This window comes from Zootoca vivipara, chromosome 4 (assembly GCF_963506605.1).
Source record: "Zootoca vivipara chromosome 4, rZooViv1.1, whole genome shotgun sequence".
NCBI lineage: Eukaryota > Metazoa > Chordata > Lepidosauria > Squamata > Lacertidae > Zootoca > Zootoca vivipara.
The window spans coordinates 34359522-34377315 of NC_083279.1; the positions used below are offsets into that span (position 1 = coordinate 34359522).

The window sequence follows — 17794 nt, forward strand, 5'->3', positions numbered from 1 at the left end:
AGGCCAACATTGGTTTACATCAATAAAAATATAATACAATTCAAATCAAGTATAACTTTTAAAAAGCACCACAGTTCTGCAACTCCAACAAACCGAAAAATGTTGCATTACTTTTATTTATACAAGTATTTATAGACCATCCTTCATAAAATATCATGGCAGTTGTACAGCAATTTAAAACCTAACAACCATTAATTGCAGTTCAACAGAATTGTGAAAATGACTGGCTACTCAAGAAAAGTTCCTCACTTCTGTACGTATGTATCTAACTAACTGTGAAAAGAAATCAATTAGCAAATCTTCACCCCCCCAATCCTTCTACGAGTATATATATAATGTATATGTGTGTATACAGTATATGAGTCCAAAGATACCTCAGTGGAGAGAGAATTTCACAGAAGTGGAGCCATCACCAAAAAGGCCCTTTTCCAGACCACCTCACTGCATACTTCACCCTACACAGGGACCACCAGGAGGGTCTCAGAAGTTAGTTAAGTTCCTGTACAAGGAATGAGATTACTTGCAGAAAACTAGGTTCTGTAGATAATATGCTGTGCGGCTCCTTCACTGCAAACATTTTGGAGCATCTGGACTTAGAATGTAGTGTCTACCCCTGCCCCGGCCCCACATTTTCATGAAGGTAGAATATATATATGGTGATGACACTACTTTCGTAAATGCTAGTTTATGAAATACACAGGTTTCAATGTGTCAAGGTAGAATCTTCCTAGAGAACAACTCCCAAATGTTTCGCTGTAACTGGCAGCTCATTCTCTGAAATATTTCTCATGGAAAAGTGGTGAAATCAAACATATGGGCAATGTGTTTGCTTGCCATCTGGATTCACAGGTCAGGTTTGGACTGTGAAGGCTTTAATAGCATTAGGTTTCTCTGCTGATACAAGAGATTATAGTACAGAAGAACAGCCCACAGTCACCATCCTAATCATTATGAGCTTCTGTTTTACGGAGCAGAAAGTAGAGCAGAGGAACTGCTTAGCCCTACAACATTCTGGGGTGATTGGACAGAAACCCCTTTCCCAATATGACTCTCGAGACTAGGAATGGGGGAATCTGTGGCCCTCCAGATGTTGTTGAACTACAATTATTCCCATCACTATTGACTCTGTTGGCTGGAGTTGATGGATGCTGAATACCAACTAACATTGGGGGCCACAGTTTCCCCAGCCCTTCTCTAGACTACATCATATATATAAGTGCAAGTGACACCATTTCTAATTTTATGAGGCTGCCACCCTTATGTGAATGAGCATGCTGAAGTCATCAAGTGGAGGTCTAGAGGTCAGAGTTGTATAATTTTAATGAAAATTTTCCTGGAGGAAAGATTAGGCGGGGGGGGGGGGGAATTTGATAAGAGAAAATAGAGGTATGAGGTTTGGAAAATAGGTTAGATTAGCTATTAGAAAATTGTTTATTTAGATAGATAGTTGGGTAGCTTGCTGTCTCTAGCTCTCCTTTTGTTCCGGGGCCTCTTGGTGGCAGGGAGAGGTTCTGGGGGAGGGAGGGGGAGACGGTGAAAAACCAAACTATAAAATGGACCATTTTTTGACTGCCCGTCACCCATGGGACCTACTCGTGGCAGGAGGGGTCCTGTGGAGGAGGAGGGTAGAAGAAGATGGATTTTATGTTAATTAGAATAAGAGGTAAAGTTTAAGGATAGTGATTAGCTGCATGAATATATGTTTAAAGAGTATGGGTTGAAATTGGTAGAATGAAACTGCAATGAATAAATATGAGAAGAGATGAAAATCAGGAGGGAGGGATACGAGGAAGTCACCAAAACAAAGTTAAGTAAATGAGGGGTTGAGAATATATATACTGTATGTTTTTTTTTCTGTTGTGTATGTGTGTGTGTGTTCATGTTTTGTAATGTTGGCATTTGGTTGTGTTTATTTTAAAATTAATAAAAATTATTTAAAAATAAAATAAAATGAAAGGACCCTCCTTAGTAGAAAAATGTATGGATACACACATTGCAAATAATTCCATTACCAGACTTGGAGGAATTAAGATGCAGAAGGCTGTGTAAAGCTATTTGAGCTATATAGCTAGCTACATAAAGGTGTGATATAAATAGCTCCATTAAAGCCAAATTATCCTAGGTAATGCATGGTTAATGGGCCCAAAAGAAAATTTGAATTCAAGAATTTCTGAAAAACTGAGGGACTGATGTCCATTAAGCATCAAGCAGTACAAAACATTCCAACATGAAGATACCCAGGGCTTTTTTCCACAGATGGAACTCACAAGAACTCAGTTCTAGCATCTCTCAGATGGGTGCCATTGCTATTATAAGAGAACAAGGGAGGTGTTCATGGTGAGTTCTGGCACCTCTTTTTCTATAAAAACAGCACTGAAGATATCTTCTCCTGAACTATAGCTATGAAGAGCCTAATGCAGGAGCTTCATTCAAGTGGTCCATAGCTTGGGTGTTAAAAATAGTGTTAAATCATACAGCATCTAGCAGACGGACAGAAAAACTAGTAAGACCACTTAAAAGGTTTGGCAACCACTGGTGTAATGGATAACACCTGAGTTATACACTGTGGACTCACAGTGGCATTGGGTGCACCATTCCAAATCCAGTGGTACATCAGGTTAAGAACTTAATTCATTCCGGAGGTCTGTTCTTAACCTGAAACTGTTCTTAACCTGAGGTACCACTTTAGCTAATGGGGCCTTCCGCTGCCGCCGTGCAATTTCTGTTCTCATCCTGAGGTAAAGTTCTTAACCCAAGGTACTATTTCTGGGTTAGTGGAGTCTGTAACTTGAAGCGTCTGTAATCTGAAGCGTCTGTAACCCGAGGTACCACTGTAGTCTTCTTCTTTGGCAATCACTTGTAGCCGAGTAAGATTGCCTTCCATGAACATGGTTTTGACAGTCCATAGGAGACTGTGGAGGCCAATTCTGGATCCACACGCCCTTCCACAGTGGGGACATAGGTTTCCAGGTGGGAGTTGATCACAGTGATGGTTTGCCAAGCGTGCCTTCCTCTTAGGATGTTTCTCCCTTTCATCCTGAGTTTGTGCTTCTTCAAAGCCCACGGCACCTTTGGTAAAGGCTGTTCTCCAATTGGAGCGCCCGCAGGCCAGTGTTTCCCAGTTGTCGGTGTTTAAACTACTTTTTTAAAAAGTTTTGCCTTGAGGGAGTCTTTAAAGACTCTCTCCAAATAGTACTGGCCAAGTAGCCTATAATCATGTAGGTGGGAAAACAAACGTATAGCAGAAATGGAATTACAGTGAAGAAGAAGAAATGCAAACATTTTTATTAGCAGAATTTATTTAAACCCAATAATTTACTTTTTCCTGATAAAGAATTTGAATATGGGTCAGTGCTAGGTACATACAATTCTGTTTCCCATGGACAACATTGCAGATGCCATCTCAAGACATGCGAGGATGGTGCTGTTCCGATCAAAGCATCAGAAAAGGCAACAATGAAAACATTACCCAGAAAACTAAATCTGAACAAATGATGCAATCAAGAAGTCACCAGACAAGGTTAACTCAATCAAGATAAACAGGGAGGAGGAGAGGTAGAACTGTTTTGGCACTTAGCAGAGGGATCCTGAAGCTAGCAAGAGATGTTTTCTCTACCATTGGGAAAGGAAAAAGCACAATGAAAATAAAAACAGAACAGCAAAGGAACATGACCAGTCTGTGCAAGCAAAGACAGCGACAAGAGAAATATTCTGTTGGGCTGGTAGCAACTGTATAAAGGAATTATAATCACACAACTAAAACAATTACTTGGAAAGAAACGTTCAAATTAGCAGAGTCCTGCCTGCAGTCTTACAACCTGTTTGTCTGGCTTTGATCCAGGCAAGTAAGAATTTTGCAACAGATTTTGTATCATGGGCTTATAGTACATGATATAGTACAAGATGAAGCCAGAACATTATAGAAATGCGGAATTTCAAGCAAGGCAGAAAAAAAAAGACATAATTCAAGACCCATTTAGACACACTAAAGGAAACTGCATATACTGTTTTTCCTTATACTGCTTTTAGGGATGAGGGAGTAATTGATTTGGTTTCTTGTTTTGTTTTTTTGGAATGGTCCAACCCAACCTGAAACACCTGAACTTGCGGGTGGATTGGAACGCCCGGTCAGATTATGCACTTCTCCAGATTTTGCAATGCATTTTATGTGCACAAAAGTACATAATTTATGTAAAAGATGTGTACCAACTGCATATTTTACACATGAAGAGCACTGAAAAATGTGCACTTAATGTAAAAAGGGCAGGCAAAATGTGTACAATGGGACAGAATGAGTCTGAACAGATGGGCTAGACCAATGATTGAGTGCCAATGAGACCTAAACAGAATGGAAATAGTTACAGGTAGTTGCTCAGCCAATCCCTAACTCTATGATATGAGGATTTTCAACCCTTTCCTCTGCAGCCATGATCCCAATGACTGGCACCAATGAGAGCTTTGTGCCTAAGTCTAATTGCTGTCTGGGTGGGATACATTTCTTTGCGATCACAGCTGATATGCTGCAATCCCTATGAAAATCTACCTCCTGTGTTTAGTACTGGATGGGCCTTTTGAGTTCCCATCTAAGTGGCTATAAGTTTCAAGGGCAAGGTGTCTGGTGTACAATCTTTCCATTTGTGCTATTTAAATGAATGAGATTTTCAGCAAAGTCTAATAATAAAAGTGGGACATATGATTACAATAGTCTAAAAAGCCTCCCCCCCTGAAATCAATATAGCTAAATTAAAATGTTTTAAAAATTAAACTATTTTCAATCAAATGGTGGTAAACCAAACAATTCTGGTTTGAAATCAGCCATTGACTTGAGTACTAGAGTTGCTTCCTTCGTAAGATCTTTGTTCAGGTTTTCATCTGGAATCATTACCACTTGCATTCCCGCTGCCAGTGATGCCTTGACTCCATTGGGGGCATCTTCAAATACAAGACACTGAGAAGTAGAAAGAAAACAAAGTACCATAATCAGAAAATTGATTCTGTGCATATCCAGCAAATGAAAATTATTTGGCTTTAATTCCTAGGTCATATACACATTTTTTACAATCTTTGGGGAATACTTAGAAAATAGTTTAAGAATGTAATTTTTAAACATATGCATATACGCCAAAAGAGACTTCTTCACACAAGTGCATAGTTAACCTATGGGATTACCTGTTGAATTGTGGAACTGTGGCTTTTTTAAAAAAAATAAATCAACATACCGCAATGTTACACTTAATTTTATTAACGTTAGTGGCCGTAGTGTGACACAAAAGCAGACAACATTCAAAAAGTTACCACTTCCTTTTCTGTGCATGTGTGCTTCTGTTTCCCCATGGTTCACCCTTGAAAATGACAGGAAAGAACTATAGGCCAGGATACTGCCCCCAATGTCATCCTGCAATTTTCCTTCTTAAACGGGTTTCAAACAGATTCCTTTGGGAAGCAATTAACATGGAAATGAGCACAGAAGTGGCTTTCACGTCATGTGAAAGATCACCTAAAACGTAGGAAATATCCGCTAAGGAAACATTGGCGAAATGAAATAAAGTGGTGTCTGAATGCAGTCGTAATGATGGCCACCAACTTGGATGGCTTTAAAAGAGGATTAGACATAATCACGGAGCATAAAGCTATGATTGGCTACTAGCCATGATGTCCATGCTCTGCCTTCATGGTCAGAGGCAGCATGTTTCTGAATACCAGTGGCTGAAAAGTGTTGGAGGTGATAGTAATGTTGTGCTCAAGTCCTGCTTATAGATTTCTCAAAGGCAGGTGGCTGGTCATCGTTAGAACAGGATGCAGGAATAGATGAGCCATCGGCCCAATCCAAAAGGCTCTCCTTCTGTTCTTAGCTTCAGGCAATGATCCAGCCGGAGCAGGGAAAGGCAGCGAGTAAAGTCCTTCAGGCTCATTTGGGTAAACAGCTTCCTTCAAAGCTCATTAATGTACCAGGTCCTTTATGCCAGTTCCTCATAGAATCGTAGAGATGGAAGGACCTTAATGGTCATCTAGCCCAAAAGGCAGCAATATAGGAATCCTGCCCACATCTATCCCTGGGTGGGCTCAAACCACCAACCTTCTGGTTAACAGCCAGAAACACTGACCCATTTCTCTACAGGCTCTTGTGCCCATTACATTGCTGACTCTGACTGCAGCCTTCACACTCAATGGTGTTCATGGACAATTATGACAGATTTCACTATAAAAACATTTGATCTAGTAAGACAAGCAGCTTTTACACATAACATTATTGCAGTGCTGTGGCTAGAACTGTGGATTATTGTTGTCATTAAAAAACAAGAACATTATAGCCGAAATATTTCTTATTCTTTTACTTATGTATTCCTCAGTTCTCGACCAGATACAAATCTTAAGCAGGGGGGGGGGCAACTACGACATTTTATTTCAGTCATTCTTATTCTTTAATAGGGAACCAATTCTTTATTAAGCAATAAATACACACCAGACCTGTATTGTGAAAATTAAATGAGCTCATTTTGTTACTAAAATATCAATGTTCTGTATCCTCCCCCTTTAGTTAAGCTGTAAATATTAGAGATTTATGTCACTGTAAGAGAACAGAAAATCTTGGTCTACAGTTTGTCTCAAATGATGTGTTAGGACAGTAGAAAGAAAAGGTCAGAATAAAACAATTTAAGTGCTAACTCTGAATTTATAAATTGAAAAATGCAAGGCTAGTATTTCAGTAAAACATACTACACACTTATGGTTTTTTTAATACGGCAGTTTAGCTACCATTGCATACTACAATCTGAAGCAAAACATTCCATATTAATAGACGACGTTTCATTTGAATGCGACAACATTTCAGTGCCCTTTTTTCCTTCTGATTTTCCTGAAAAAAATAATAGAAACCAACAAAGGCATTGGTCAACAATATTGTGGAAGATTTGCATAAGATGTAGAAGTCCTTCAGAAGCTATTTCTTCATGTGTTGAAATGAATTTTTGCGAGGGGGGGAGCTATGTGTGCTGGCCCCATTCCCACTGTTCCTGCCAGCTCCATCCCCAACTTTTGTGTGTTGACTGAAAAGTCTGAAAGGCAAAGCTATGAATGCATGTAGACTTCCACACAATCTGAAATTTTGCAAGGGCTTTTAGGAAGAGAATGATCTCTGAACTTCTTGCTCCCCCCCCCAACATTTTGGGAATACTTGTAAAGACTCAAGGGTTTGACTCAAAGGTGGGGAGCCTCTGGCATGTGGATGAAATTAGACCAACCAGATTAGACAATTTGGCTGTGCAGCCGCTTTTGGTGTTGCCCACCTGCCACTCACCTGTGCAGGACAGGTAAAACAGCAGCTGCCAAGAGACCATCAACATCACACCTGTGCACTCCCAATGATTCCTTGGCAGCAGGGATTACATTTTGTACTCCTTAAACCTTGAGTACAAGACCTGCTGGGATTGGTTTCACTTCCCCAATTCTGGTTTAAGTGCTTGCAAGAAAAGAGCACAAAAAGATAAAGCAAACTGGGGGGTGGGGCATGCACAAGTGCTTTGAACATCTATAGTCAACATCCCTCAGCCTTACCTATTGTGTAGGGCTGCTGAGAAAAGATGGGCTAGCTCCAAGTACACTGCTCTGAGCTCCTAGTTGGAAGGCAAGTAATGGATGAGATGATAGATAAATTGATAATCTTGTTCAGAAGGCATCTAAGGAACTCTGGTGGTTCACCTCACATTGATTTTATAGAACAAATTAATTATGTCAGGTGTTAAATATGTCAGTATAGGAAGGTGCAATATACAGTATTAAGCAGTAATTAATTTCACTTAAATGTGGAAGCTTCTAAAAGCTTTATAATATTCCCTGAAATACTGGTGTTCCTTAATAAATTAGTAATCAAACCAACATCTAGTATTCAAGCTTGGCCATTCAGTGCTTTGGTAAGACGTTTGCCTGTATCTGTGCATTGCTAAAAGGGTGTTCTGTTCTCGTTGATAACTGTATTTGCCTTTTCCTTTCCACAGCCTAATGTGGCACAGTCAACAGTACCCTTAAGGATGCAAAATACTGATACATGAAAGTATTTTAGTCCTGGATCAAAATTAAAAAACACGGCATTTCCCTCACAGACTTTAAATTGACTCCTTTGTGAATAAATGTAAGAAGTGTTTTCCTTGCAGACTGTAAATTGTCCCCATTGTGACTAATTATTCATATAAAAAATTCTTGGAGAAAAGGAAGAGGACATCTGGGACACTGATTAGAATCCATATGTATTCGGGGCAAGCATTCTCCCCAACAGGGAAGCCATACTTCTCAACAGCATTGATAAGAGGGTAATAGGATGTCTGTAAAGGAGCAATCATGCCCCCTGCCACTGAAAGATTGCTCATGCTTCTACAAAGCCACGGCACAATGAATCTTCTGTTTTCATGAATGCTGCATCACAGGTGAACCTGCAACAACCTAGCTCCAGTGATTGTGCAGCCTGCTGTAGGGATGCAGCAATCTGTTCATTTGCTGATTATAATAAGGCAGGGCCAGCACTCGACAAAATTCAATTCCTCTGAGTTGGATGCATATCAGAGTCTATCCAGCTAAAATCTGGCCCGTAAGCTTATGCTCATGTAAACATGTTTTAAGGAAGGAAGGAAGGAAGGAAGGAAGGAAGGAAGGAAGGAAGGAAGGAAGGAAGGAAGGAAGGAAGCTTTGCTTCTACCACCCAGGTCTGAAATTTCCAGAGGTTCAAACTAGGAGTAGAATATGCTCAGTAACTGGGAACAGCAGCATAGAGTTAAACAAAACACACCTATAAATCTATTTGATTTTAAAGTGGAAAGGTGATTCCTGGCAGCAACACTGGAGAAAACAGAATTTTGCAAATGGAAACTGATGAATTTCCATGCAAACTTTGAGGATGACTCAATACTGACTTGTCTCTGAGTTGGGCTGGCGATACAGATCTGAACACATGTCTGAAATACAAGGACATGGCTTTAAGTGATGAAACATCCCAAGGAGATGGCTAATCAGAGAAGCACAAAAGAATTTAGAAGCATGCACTCCAAACATGTTCACTCCAAATAGAGAATAAACAGGATTTTAGTTCACCATCTTTGGAAATAATACTTTATCATCCAGTTGGTGAGGTTACCATCAGTGGCAAAGCTGCCTGGTCCGGCACTGGGGGGTGGATAGCAGGCGGGGGCATGGCTGATGCCCCCCATAGGGCGTGGGGCACGCCCATGGGCATGGCGCGTGTCCTGTGGGCGTGACACGCTGCCCTGCAGGGTGTGACGCTTGTCCCGTGGGCGTGGCACGTTGCCCGCGGGGCGGGGTGCCCGGCATGGTGGGGGTGCACGGGCATGTCCAGGGGCGGCTGTGATGGTACCCCCCCTTGATGGTGTAGGGGGCGATGTGCTCCCCCCGCCAGTGGTTATCATATGGTGGCTATGTCTACTTAAGCCATAGTATGGCAGAGTTTCACTTAAAAGGTGCATGAACTCCTGACCCAGTCATGAGCATAAAATATATATCTCCCATATTGTTCAAACATGGTTTTAGCCCAACATCTAGAAAACCTGTGGAAACTGCAACTGGAGCTACTGAGGGAGAGGGAGAGAGGCATAAAGAAAGTGAAGCTTGAAGGATATGGATATGAAGTGGTTCATGCTATTTGAACCACTTCATTTAATGCCCAATCCTTTTACATGAACTTATCAAGGTTCAGTCTTGCTAAGGTGTTCCCCAGAAACTCTCAAGTATTTAAACCAGTCTTCCCCAGCCTGGTACCTTTGAGATTTGAATTTCAGCTCCCTTCAACCACCGGCCAATGTGTCCAATAGTCAGGGATGGTGGATCCCCTTCCCACAGGAGGCAATGATGGCCACCAACTTGGATGTCTTTGAAAGATTACTAGGATACTAGTGGTGAGGACTATGTTCTGCCTCTGTGATTTGAATACCAGTTGTCGAAAATGCTCTTGTACTTTCATGTTTCCTACAGGTATCTGGTTGGTCACTGTGAAACAGGATGTTTTTGGACTAGATGGGCCACTGGCCTGATCCAGCAGGCTCTTCTTATGCTCTTTTGATGGAAGGAAGACACCATGTTGCAGAAGGGTGCTCTAGGTGCTCTTGCAATTAGTCTCAGTTGACAAAACTCTCAGGAAGTTATTTAATGTCACCTTTTTCTAAGCGGAAACCAGGACCATCACATCTCTTCTCCAGGCATTTCCTGTTCCCTGCCATAACTTGGCACTCTCGGACAAGTGCTTCTTTTGCTCATGCTCAGATTACAATATGAGAAACACAAGAAGAAGGCCAGACCCATACCAGCACATTTCTTAATCATCAAGTTTCAAAAGTATGCATCTAAATGGATATAAATTTCTTAAGAGTCGTGGAGTTATATAATTGTAGGGTTGGAACGAACTATAAGGGTCAACTAGTCCAACACTCTGCAATTCAATAATCTTTTGTCCAACATGGGGCTGGAACCCAAACGCAGAGATTAAGAGTCATCAGAGATTAAGACTCATCCTCTACTGACTGAGCTATCCCAACAGCGGTTATCAGCCCAGAAACTGCACAAAGCACATTTATTTGTGCCTTATCCATCTAGGGACAGGCCTCTTGTGTCCATCAATATATCGGCGAACAACAACGAAATGAAATTGATTTCTAAAGACGTCTTCTCAAAAAATACAACAAACAGAGACACAATACCTTACAATATGCTAATATGAATTCTTTTCAACTTTTTAACTTCCTTCACAAAGCAGCTTTTCATTTTCACTAAATTCTCTTACTTAGTTTTCATTTCAAGTTGAAGATTAAAGACATTTTCACCAGAGATACCAGGAATGCTTTTAAAATATCTCAAATTAGCCACTGGCAAATATTAATTTTAAAATATTAACATACATTCTGGGTAAAGTAGGGTTTTAATTTGGATTACAAATGCCAACCCCCCCTACCAAGCCCGCTGGAAATAACTGAAGAATTCCTTGTGATAATGCCTTAATATTCTTTCAGTCAGAGACTACTGACTGTTGGTATTGCTAGTAATAAGGACCCAACAACACTGCTAGGCTTTGAACAGCTGCTGTAAAATTCTGGAAGAGCTCTCCTGTCTGTGGGCTTTGTGAACAATCTAGCTAGTCTGAAACATAAATCCACACTCTTCAATTTCTCACTGCATTCAGAAAGCAGAAAAGGGAACAACTCTGACATACTTGGCCTTTAGATCCTTCTGCGTTGCACAAAACACCATTATCAAGGCTGTTCAGAAACTTTTTCTTTAATCCACACTGTATAAATAAATATACTTCAGTACGTTCCCTTGAAAGATCTAATTGACTTCCATGATGTCATTAAGCTTATTGTATGAAAAATGACAATGGCTGTGGAATGCAATATGCATAATGGAAAAGCTTAACTAATTCTTTGGAACCGGAGGCAATTAAAACACTTAATTACCAATAAGCTGGGAAAATGACCCATAATTACGGTGGTTTTAATGCTGCAACAAATAAATGCACCTAATCTTCCTCCAGTTTTTATTGGTGCTGACACCCATTGTCAACATCCCAGCAGTATTTTGAATCAAATGATGGGAGTCTTGCAAAGGTCACTAAAAAAAATGGACTCACAGTGATAACCAACTGCCCTTTCCCCCTCCCTATTAATATACTAAATCCAAGGATATGAGAATACTCCAGCAGTTATTAAGAGTGCAAGCTGGAATGCCACTTTGTCTCTCAAAAAGACTGATATATTTTGTTTGTTGTTGTTTTCTTTCTCTGTACCTGAATCCAGCGTGACTCTTTTGTCTATTGTAAGAATAACAGTTGGGTCTAATAACATTTTTTCTTATAACAACAAAGCACAGAGCCAAGACAATTAAGCATAATTCTTCTTCTTCTACCCCACACCAGTTTTTAAAACATGGAATCTGTTTTTGAAATAGAAGTAAAATAATGACAACAAAAATAAAAGAAGAAAAATAAGTGGCAGTACAACAGGACCACTGATTAAGCAAGAATGTAAACCCACTGATTACAGATCTTAGTATAACATTACTTCTGGATACGAACTTAATTTGTTCCGGGGGTCCTTACCTACCCTGAAACGTCTGCAACACGTATGCATGAGCGGTGAGAGAGGGCACTTCTGCGCATGTGCACGCGGCAAAACCCGGAAGTATACACTTCCAGGTTTGCCGCGTTCATAACCCGAAAGTTACATTACCTGAAGGTAATGTAACCCAAGAGTCCACTGTAATAAAGTTGTGGGACAATTAGAGTAAAATCCTAAAGAGAATCACTGACCATTGACAGAGTTTGAATGTATATATCACGCAGCTAAAGCATACTCAGAAATAGGTATTTAATTTAGTAGCTATGTACGTACAGTGGTACCTCGGTTTATGAACACAATTGGTTCCAGAAGTCTGTTCATAAACCGAAGCGTTCATAAACTGAAGCGAACTGTCCCATTGAAAGTAATGGAAAGTGGATTAATCTGTTCCAAACAGTCCGCGGAGTACTTAAACTGAAGCGTTCATAAACTGAAGCGAACTTTCCCATTGAAAGTAATGGAAAGTGGATTAATCCATTCCAGACGAGTCCGCAGCGTTCGTAAACTGAAAATTCGTAAACCGAGGTGTTCATAAACCGAGGTTCCACTGTACCTCCCATTTTACAACTGCAGGAGGATATATGCCAAAACACATATACTCAAGGTGCCCCTTGGAACTGCTCCCATGTGAGCACCCTTATTTTCTGGAGCTGGCATACCAAGCGGGCTAGGGGATGCTCTCGCAAGATCTCACAGGGTCATCCGAGTTCCCACAGAATCCCACAAGAGCATTCCAGAGCCCGCACTTGCTTCGTAAGCAAGGAGGAAAACTTAAGACGCTCTTTCTGTGCTGGGAAAATCCAGCCCCAAAAGAGCTTCTAAGCTCCCCACCTTGTAAGCATTTAATTTGCCCGGTTTCAACCAGCTGGCTTCCAACCGCACAAGGTTGAAATCATGCAAGTTAATTGTGGAATTGTACTATATATTGTAATAATTGCGGGATCGTGGATCTATTGAAATCAGGCTTATTGGCTCAAAAGGAGAAAAATGTATTTTTTACATTTTATCATTACTACTACTCTTAATATCATAAATTAGGTACAGAGCATACAGCTTTTTTCAATCAGCCTAGCAGCTACTTTCTATAGAGCTACACTGCTGATATATATTAAGCTCAATAACATGGTTTGATGGCTATGAAAGCTAAGATTGTTCTTGATACTGGATATGAATAGTTTTTGTCTAGAAAGCATTAAAATAAATTAAGAGTGAGATTACTAAGGAAGTAAGATTGTTCTGCTTCGAGTCTTTAAAGCCATTTATGAATGGACCAATAAACACTGAGAAGGTATAGTAGACATTCCATTAAGCTTTTGATAAAAGTGCAGACACAATGAACATCTCTACGCAGCTATAACAATAATTTGGAAGTACTGCATCAAAGCAATTTTGCACGGGGAAAAATTCTTCCAGCTGATTCATACCTGAAAATTGGTCTTAAACCTGAAAAAGTTTTAAAGACACTTTGGGAAAAGGTGAATTTAAGCGCAGGCACAAGCAGTGGGAATGAATTTTAAAAAGTTCCTAGCTTCTTTCATTAATTTTACACCCTTTGTGATCATGGAAACAAACAAAAAATCTGCACCCAGACACATTTGTTCTTGCTGCTGCTGCTGCTGTAAAATAACAACAACAACAACAACAACAACAATCTGTTTCCATCCCTGTTCAAAACCGCATAAAATAGTGTAATCTTTTAGCATAAAAAGTTATCATGAATTTTTAACACTGTCCAAAGAGAATAAAAGTAGCATTAAGCTGCCTACTGACAAAGCCCCTGGTACTGTGTCATTCACAGATAAACTCCACAATCTGCCTTGCAGTTCATGGATTAACAGGTAAAAATTGTACATTTCATATATCATTTGCTATACTGATACCAAGACCTAAGGATATGTTGACAGGGAGGGACACAACATCAAAAATACAGCTTGTTCACCAACCATGATAGCACACTGATAGTATGTTTTTTATTAATCACTGAAGTTCTTTGTAACAAGAGCTGTATAACTAGTGTAGTATGGGCAATTGGTGAATTCTACTAGCGCAGTACCCTACCAGTTGATTACGATGTCACCTGCAATTCTACAAAGAACCATGTATACCATCTTGAGCCCCGTAAGGTGGGCTGCTACAATCTAGTCGTCAAAGCGCTTTTTGGATCTTCTGCTGGGTCCAACTCTGGAGAAGTAAAAGTGAAAGGGTTGAAATGCATTTTTTACCTTTTAAATCAAGGATTCCATTAAGACAGAAATAGTCAGCTGCCTAGATCCTGTAACTAAGACTACATCAACATGCAGTATGACTTCATATTGGCGCACAGTTGTAGAACACCCAGTATATGCGTTGTGGATACACCACCATTTGTGGGTCTAGCTATTGATCATCTCCCCTCAAATAGTTTGTAAATGCCAGCCATTACACCGAAGTCACCATCTTCCTGCAGAAAATTATTCAGCGCCCTTTCCTTATTGCATATTCACTGTGAAAACCATTTTTTTAAATGCCAGTGCTCTGTAACCTATGGGCAATTAAATGACTAGTTAAAACCATAAGCTCCCACGCACATAGACTATATTTGATATTTGGCAAGCAGATAGTTCAGAACACTCTTACCTAAAATAGAACCATGAGTTTAATATTCTCTACAAAATTCTTTTTTAAAAAAAAAAAGACGACCTTGGAGACAGCAATTTCAAAATGAGCCTATACAATCTGTTTCAATCTAGAGCTGTGCAGGTTTCTTTAACTGCTTGGAAAGTTTTGCTATTCAAAAGGTATACATATGTGCCTGCGTATCTTTTCATTCCTCATGAGCAACTACAAAAATGCTTGGCCCAGTTCCATTTGGTCGAATTTCAACCTAAAAGATGCAACACATGATTTTGGAGCTGGAGGCTATGTAATCCTAGACATATGACAATAGATTAAAATGCTATTTGAATGAGCTTTGGGTTACTGTTAAGATAGTTTTGAGATAATTTAAAAATAAAGAGCTGTGCGCTGCCAAGATGTGCAAAAATAGTTATTTGTACATTATTTAAGAAGATACAAAATGGAAATTCGAAGTGCACAGTTTTAGTAATGTCAAAATAAACCTTTGGTATTATTCAAGTTCTGCTTTTGATGTACAGAATATCTAGAAAAAAAGGGAGAATGTGTTTGAGTGACCCACTTAACAGCAGTCCTATTGAAGTACTAACGAATAAATGAATTTTAAATAGCTACAATATTTGCAATTTGGGGCTCCTGCTGTGTAAAGTGTCTGAAGAATTAGGTTTTAAAAGAACAAAAATGCTGCTTATTTTGGTTCCCCAAAGGGTGCATCTGTGTTTGTGTGTGTATGTTTCTGAGCTTTCTTCCTGTCCAAGAGGAGTCTGTAAACCCACATAAAACTAAATGTGTGTTCCTGAACATTCTAACAAGGGATTAAATATTAGGAAGGAAGGAATAGCAAGAGCAACCCAAATAGAGCTTCATATACAGATGGACAGAACCAGCCTCTTGAGTTTGTGGGAATAATCCTATAGACTTTGGAGATGGAAACCAATTTCCACAGAAGTGCCAAGGGACCTGTCAGATTCCAAGAGAATCTATAAAGAAGCTGCATGCTCCACTAAAATAACTCCGAAGTGGAAGGTTGAACAAGGGTGCGAGTGCAGTCCTTGAGTCAACTTAGAAGGTGAAGGCTTCACCTTAAAGGATTAAAGTTTTGAAGAACAGTAAGCTGTAGAATCCTTGAGTTGGCTACAGGACTTCAACCTGTTTCTTTTGCATACTCTGTTAAGTTATTGCGGAAGCGTATGAGACTGCCAGGGGATATTTTCTATAACATGTCCATAGCCATCATGTATATATAAAATGTAGCCTGGCTGAATCAGGATGTTTTTGTTGTGCACCTGGGGTTCCACAGATTGCACAGAACAATTGTTGTGACACTGCCCTTTTGACCATCCACTGGAGCTGCAGCGCTCTCTTATCTCCAGGAATACAGCCAATCCTTTCAGCCAGCAACTCAAGTCCAATATATCAAGATGCACACTTCATAGACAAAAATGAGGAATCCCCATAATCAACTCATAGTTGATTAAAAGGTAAAACTGTTTCATAACTCCTGGATTACTCTGATATTCAGATGTTTACATAAAGGTGATGTTTAGGTAACTGCAAATAGGCACATCATTCTTTTGATCTTTAAATTGAGTTACTGTCACTATACAATGGGAAAACTCCATGAAAACAAACTAAGCAGTAGCACAGATGCAAGGTTAAGGTGAGCATCATTTGAAGAAAACAAGTCAGCAGCACAGAAATAGAAATCTTTATATTTGCATGTCTTGAATGCCCTTCAGTGAGCTGTTAATTGGAATACTCGGCAATATTCACTGTTGCATAAACACCACTCCATTTTGAGGGGAAAATAAGCAGCTTTTTTTTTTGTAGAGAGGAATTTACAGAATGTATTCTTACAAAGGTGTAAGGAGGGAGAAGAAATGATAACTTTACTGTGTCTATTTGGGATCTAATCAAGTGAAAGGATGTATTTCTTGAGTGGCAGTTGGATAGAAATGATGTGATTCTAAAGTAACAAGGTCATATTACAAACGAGGTTATCCTAATTCTTCCAGATTGTTGGCATGTATTGCTTAGAAGACTGCACTCTCAAATTTATTTGAGACACTGTGTGTGAGGAGACCCTGCAATATTGCTATGACTTTTTGGGTCAACACTTGATTATGCCAGTAGCTTTCCAAACTGTGTTTCAGGAAACAAAGGGGTTTCTCAGGAGCATATGGGGCAGATATGTTTCTCTGAAAGGTGCCTTGCTATTGCTCTTTCCTTGGAATTCACATCTGCAGGGCAGTGTTTATGACCAGTTCATGAATAACTAAAATGAGGTCCAATGGTAATGGACATGCCCTAAATGAATTGAAAAGGGGATAAGAATATAGCTCAGTGGTAGATACAGCAGCTGGAAGCAGTCATAGCTATAATAACAATAACAATAACAATAAATTATTTATACCCCGCCCATCTGGCTGGGTTTCCCCAGCCACTCTGGGTGGCTTCCAACAGAAATATTAGAATACACTAATTTCTTAAAGATTAAATAATAATAGTAATAGTTACTCTCATCCCTTCACAAACATACATTTCCCAGAGTCTTCTGGAAAGGGGAATTAATTGTTAAACCACTCTGACAATTGTTACCCTGTGAGGGGAATAGGGATCTCCTAACAACTCTTGGCTCTCTTGATAAACCACCAGTTCCCATGATTCTTTGGGAGAAGCCTTAACCATTTAAAGTGGTACAGTGCTGCTTTAAATGAGTGCAGATGAAAAGCTACTTTTAAAATTGAGGAGAGATTTGAAGGCCAGTTTGTGATGACTGTGTGGAAGGCCTGAAGAAGAATTAACAAATCTCCCTGGGCTCTAGATCATGACATTTGTTCCACTTACAAAAATACTGGAAAACGTATGTCACAACCCAGGGACCCTGAAGTGAGGAACTGAAAACCTCTGATCAAGGCAAGGTTCAGGCTGCTAGCATGGGGGAACTGTCTTGTCTGCAGGGGTCCCCCAGCCAGATAACACAGCTGTACTTCAGTCTCCCTGGCCTTAAGAAGGGAAAGATTACAGAATAAATCAAAGGCCCCTTAACAAGCCAACCACGCTTCTCAAAG

At 39.9% G+C, this 17794-nt stretch overlaps 1 protein-coding gene across 1 annotated transcript in view; it reads right to left on the bottom strand.

The window, feature by feature from the left end:
• Positions 1-1940: 1940 nt before the first annotated feature.
• The window catches only part of PUDP (pseudouridine 5'-phosphatase), a 61797-nt gene continuing 45943 nt past the window's right edge, over positions 1941-17794 (bottom strand). The window contains exon 4 of the mRNA XM_035116360.2: positions 1941-4948. Within this exon, the coding sequence (XP_034972251.2) occupies positions 4772-4948 (177 nt within the window). The 3' untranslated portion in view covers positions 1941-4771. The remainder of the gene's footprint in view (positions 4949-17794) is intronic.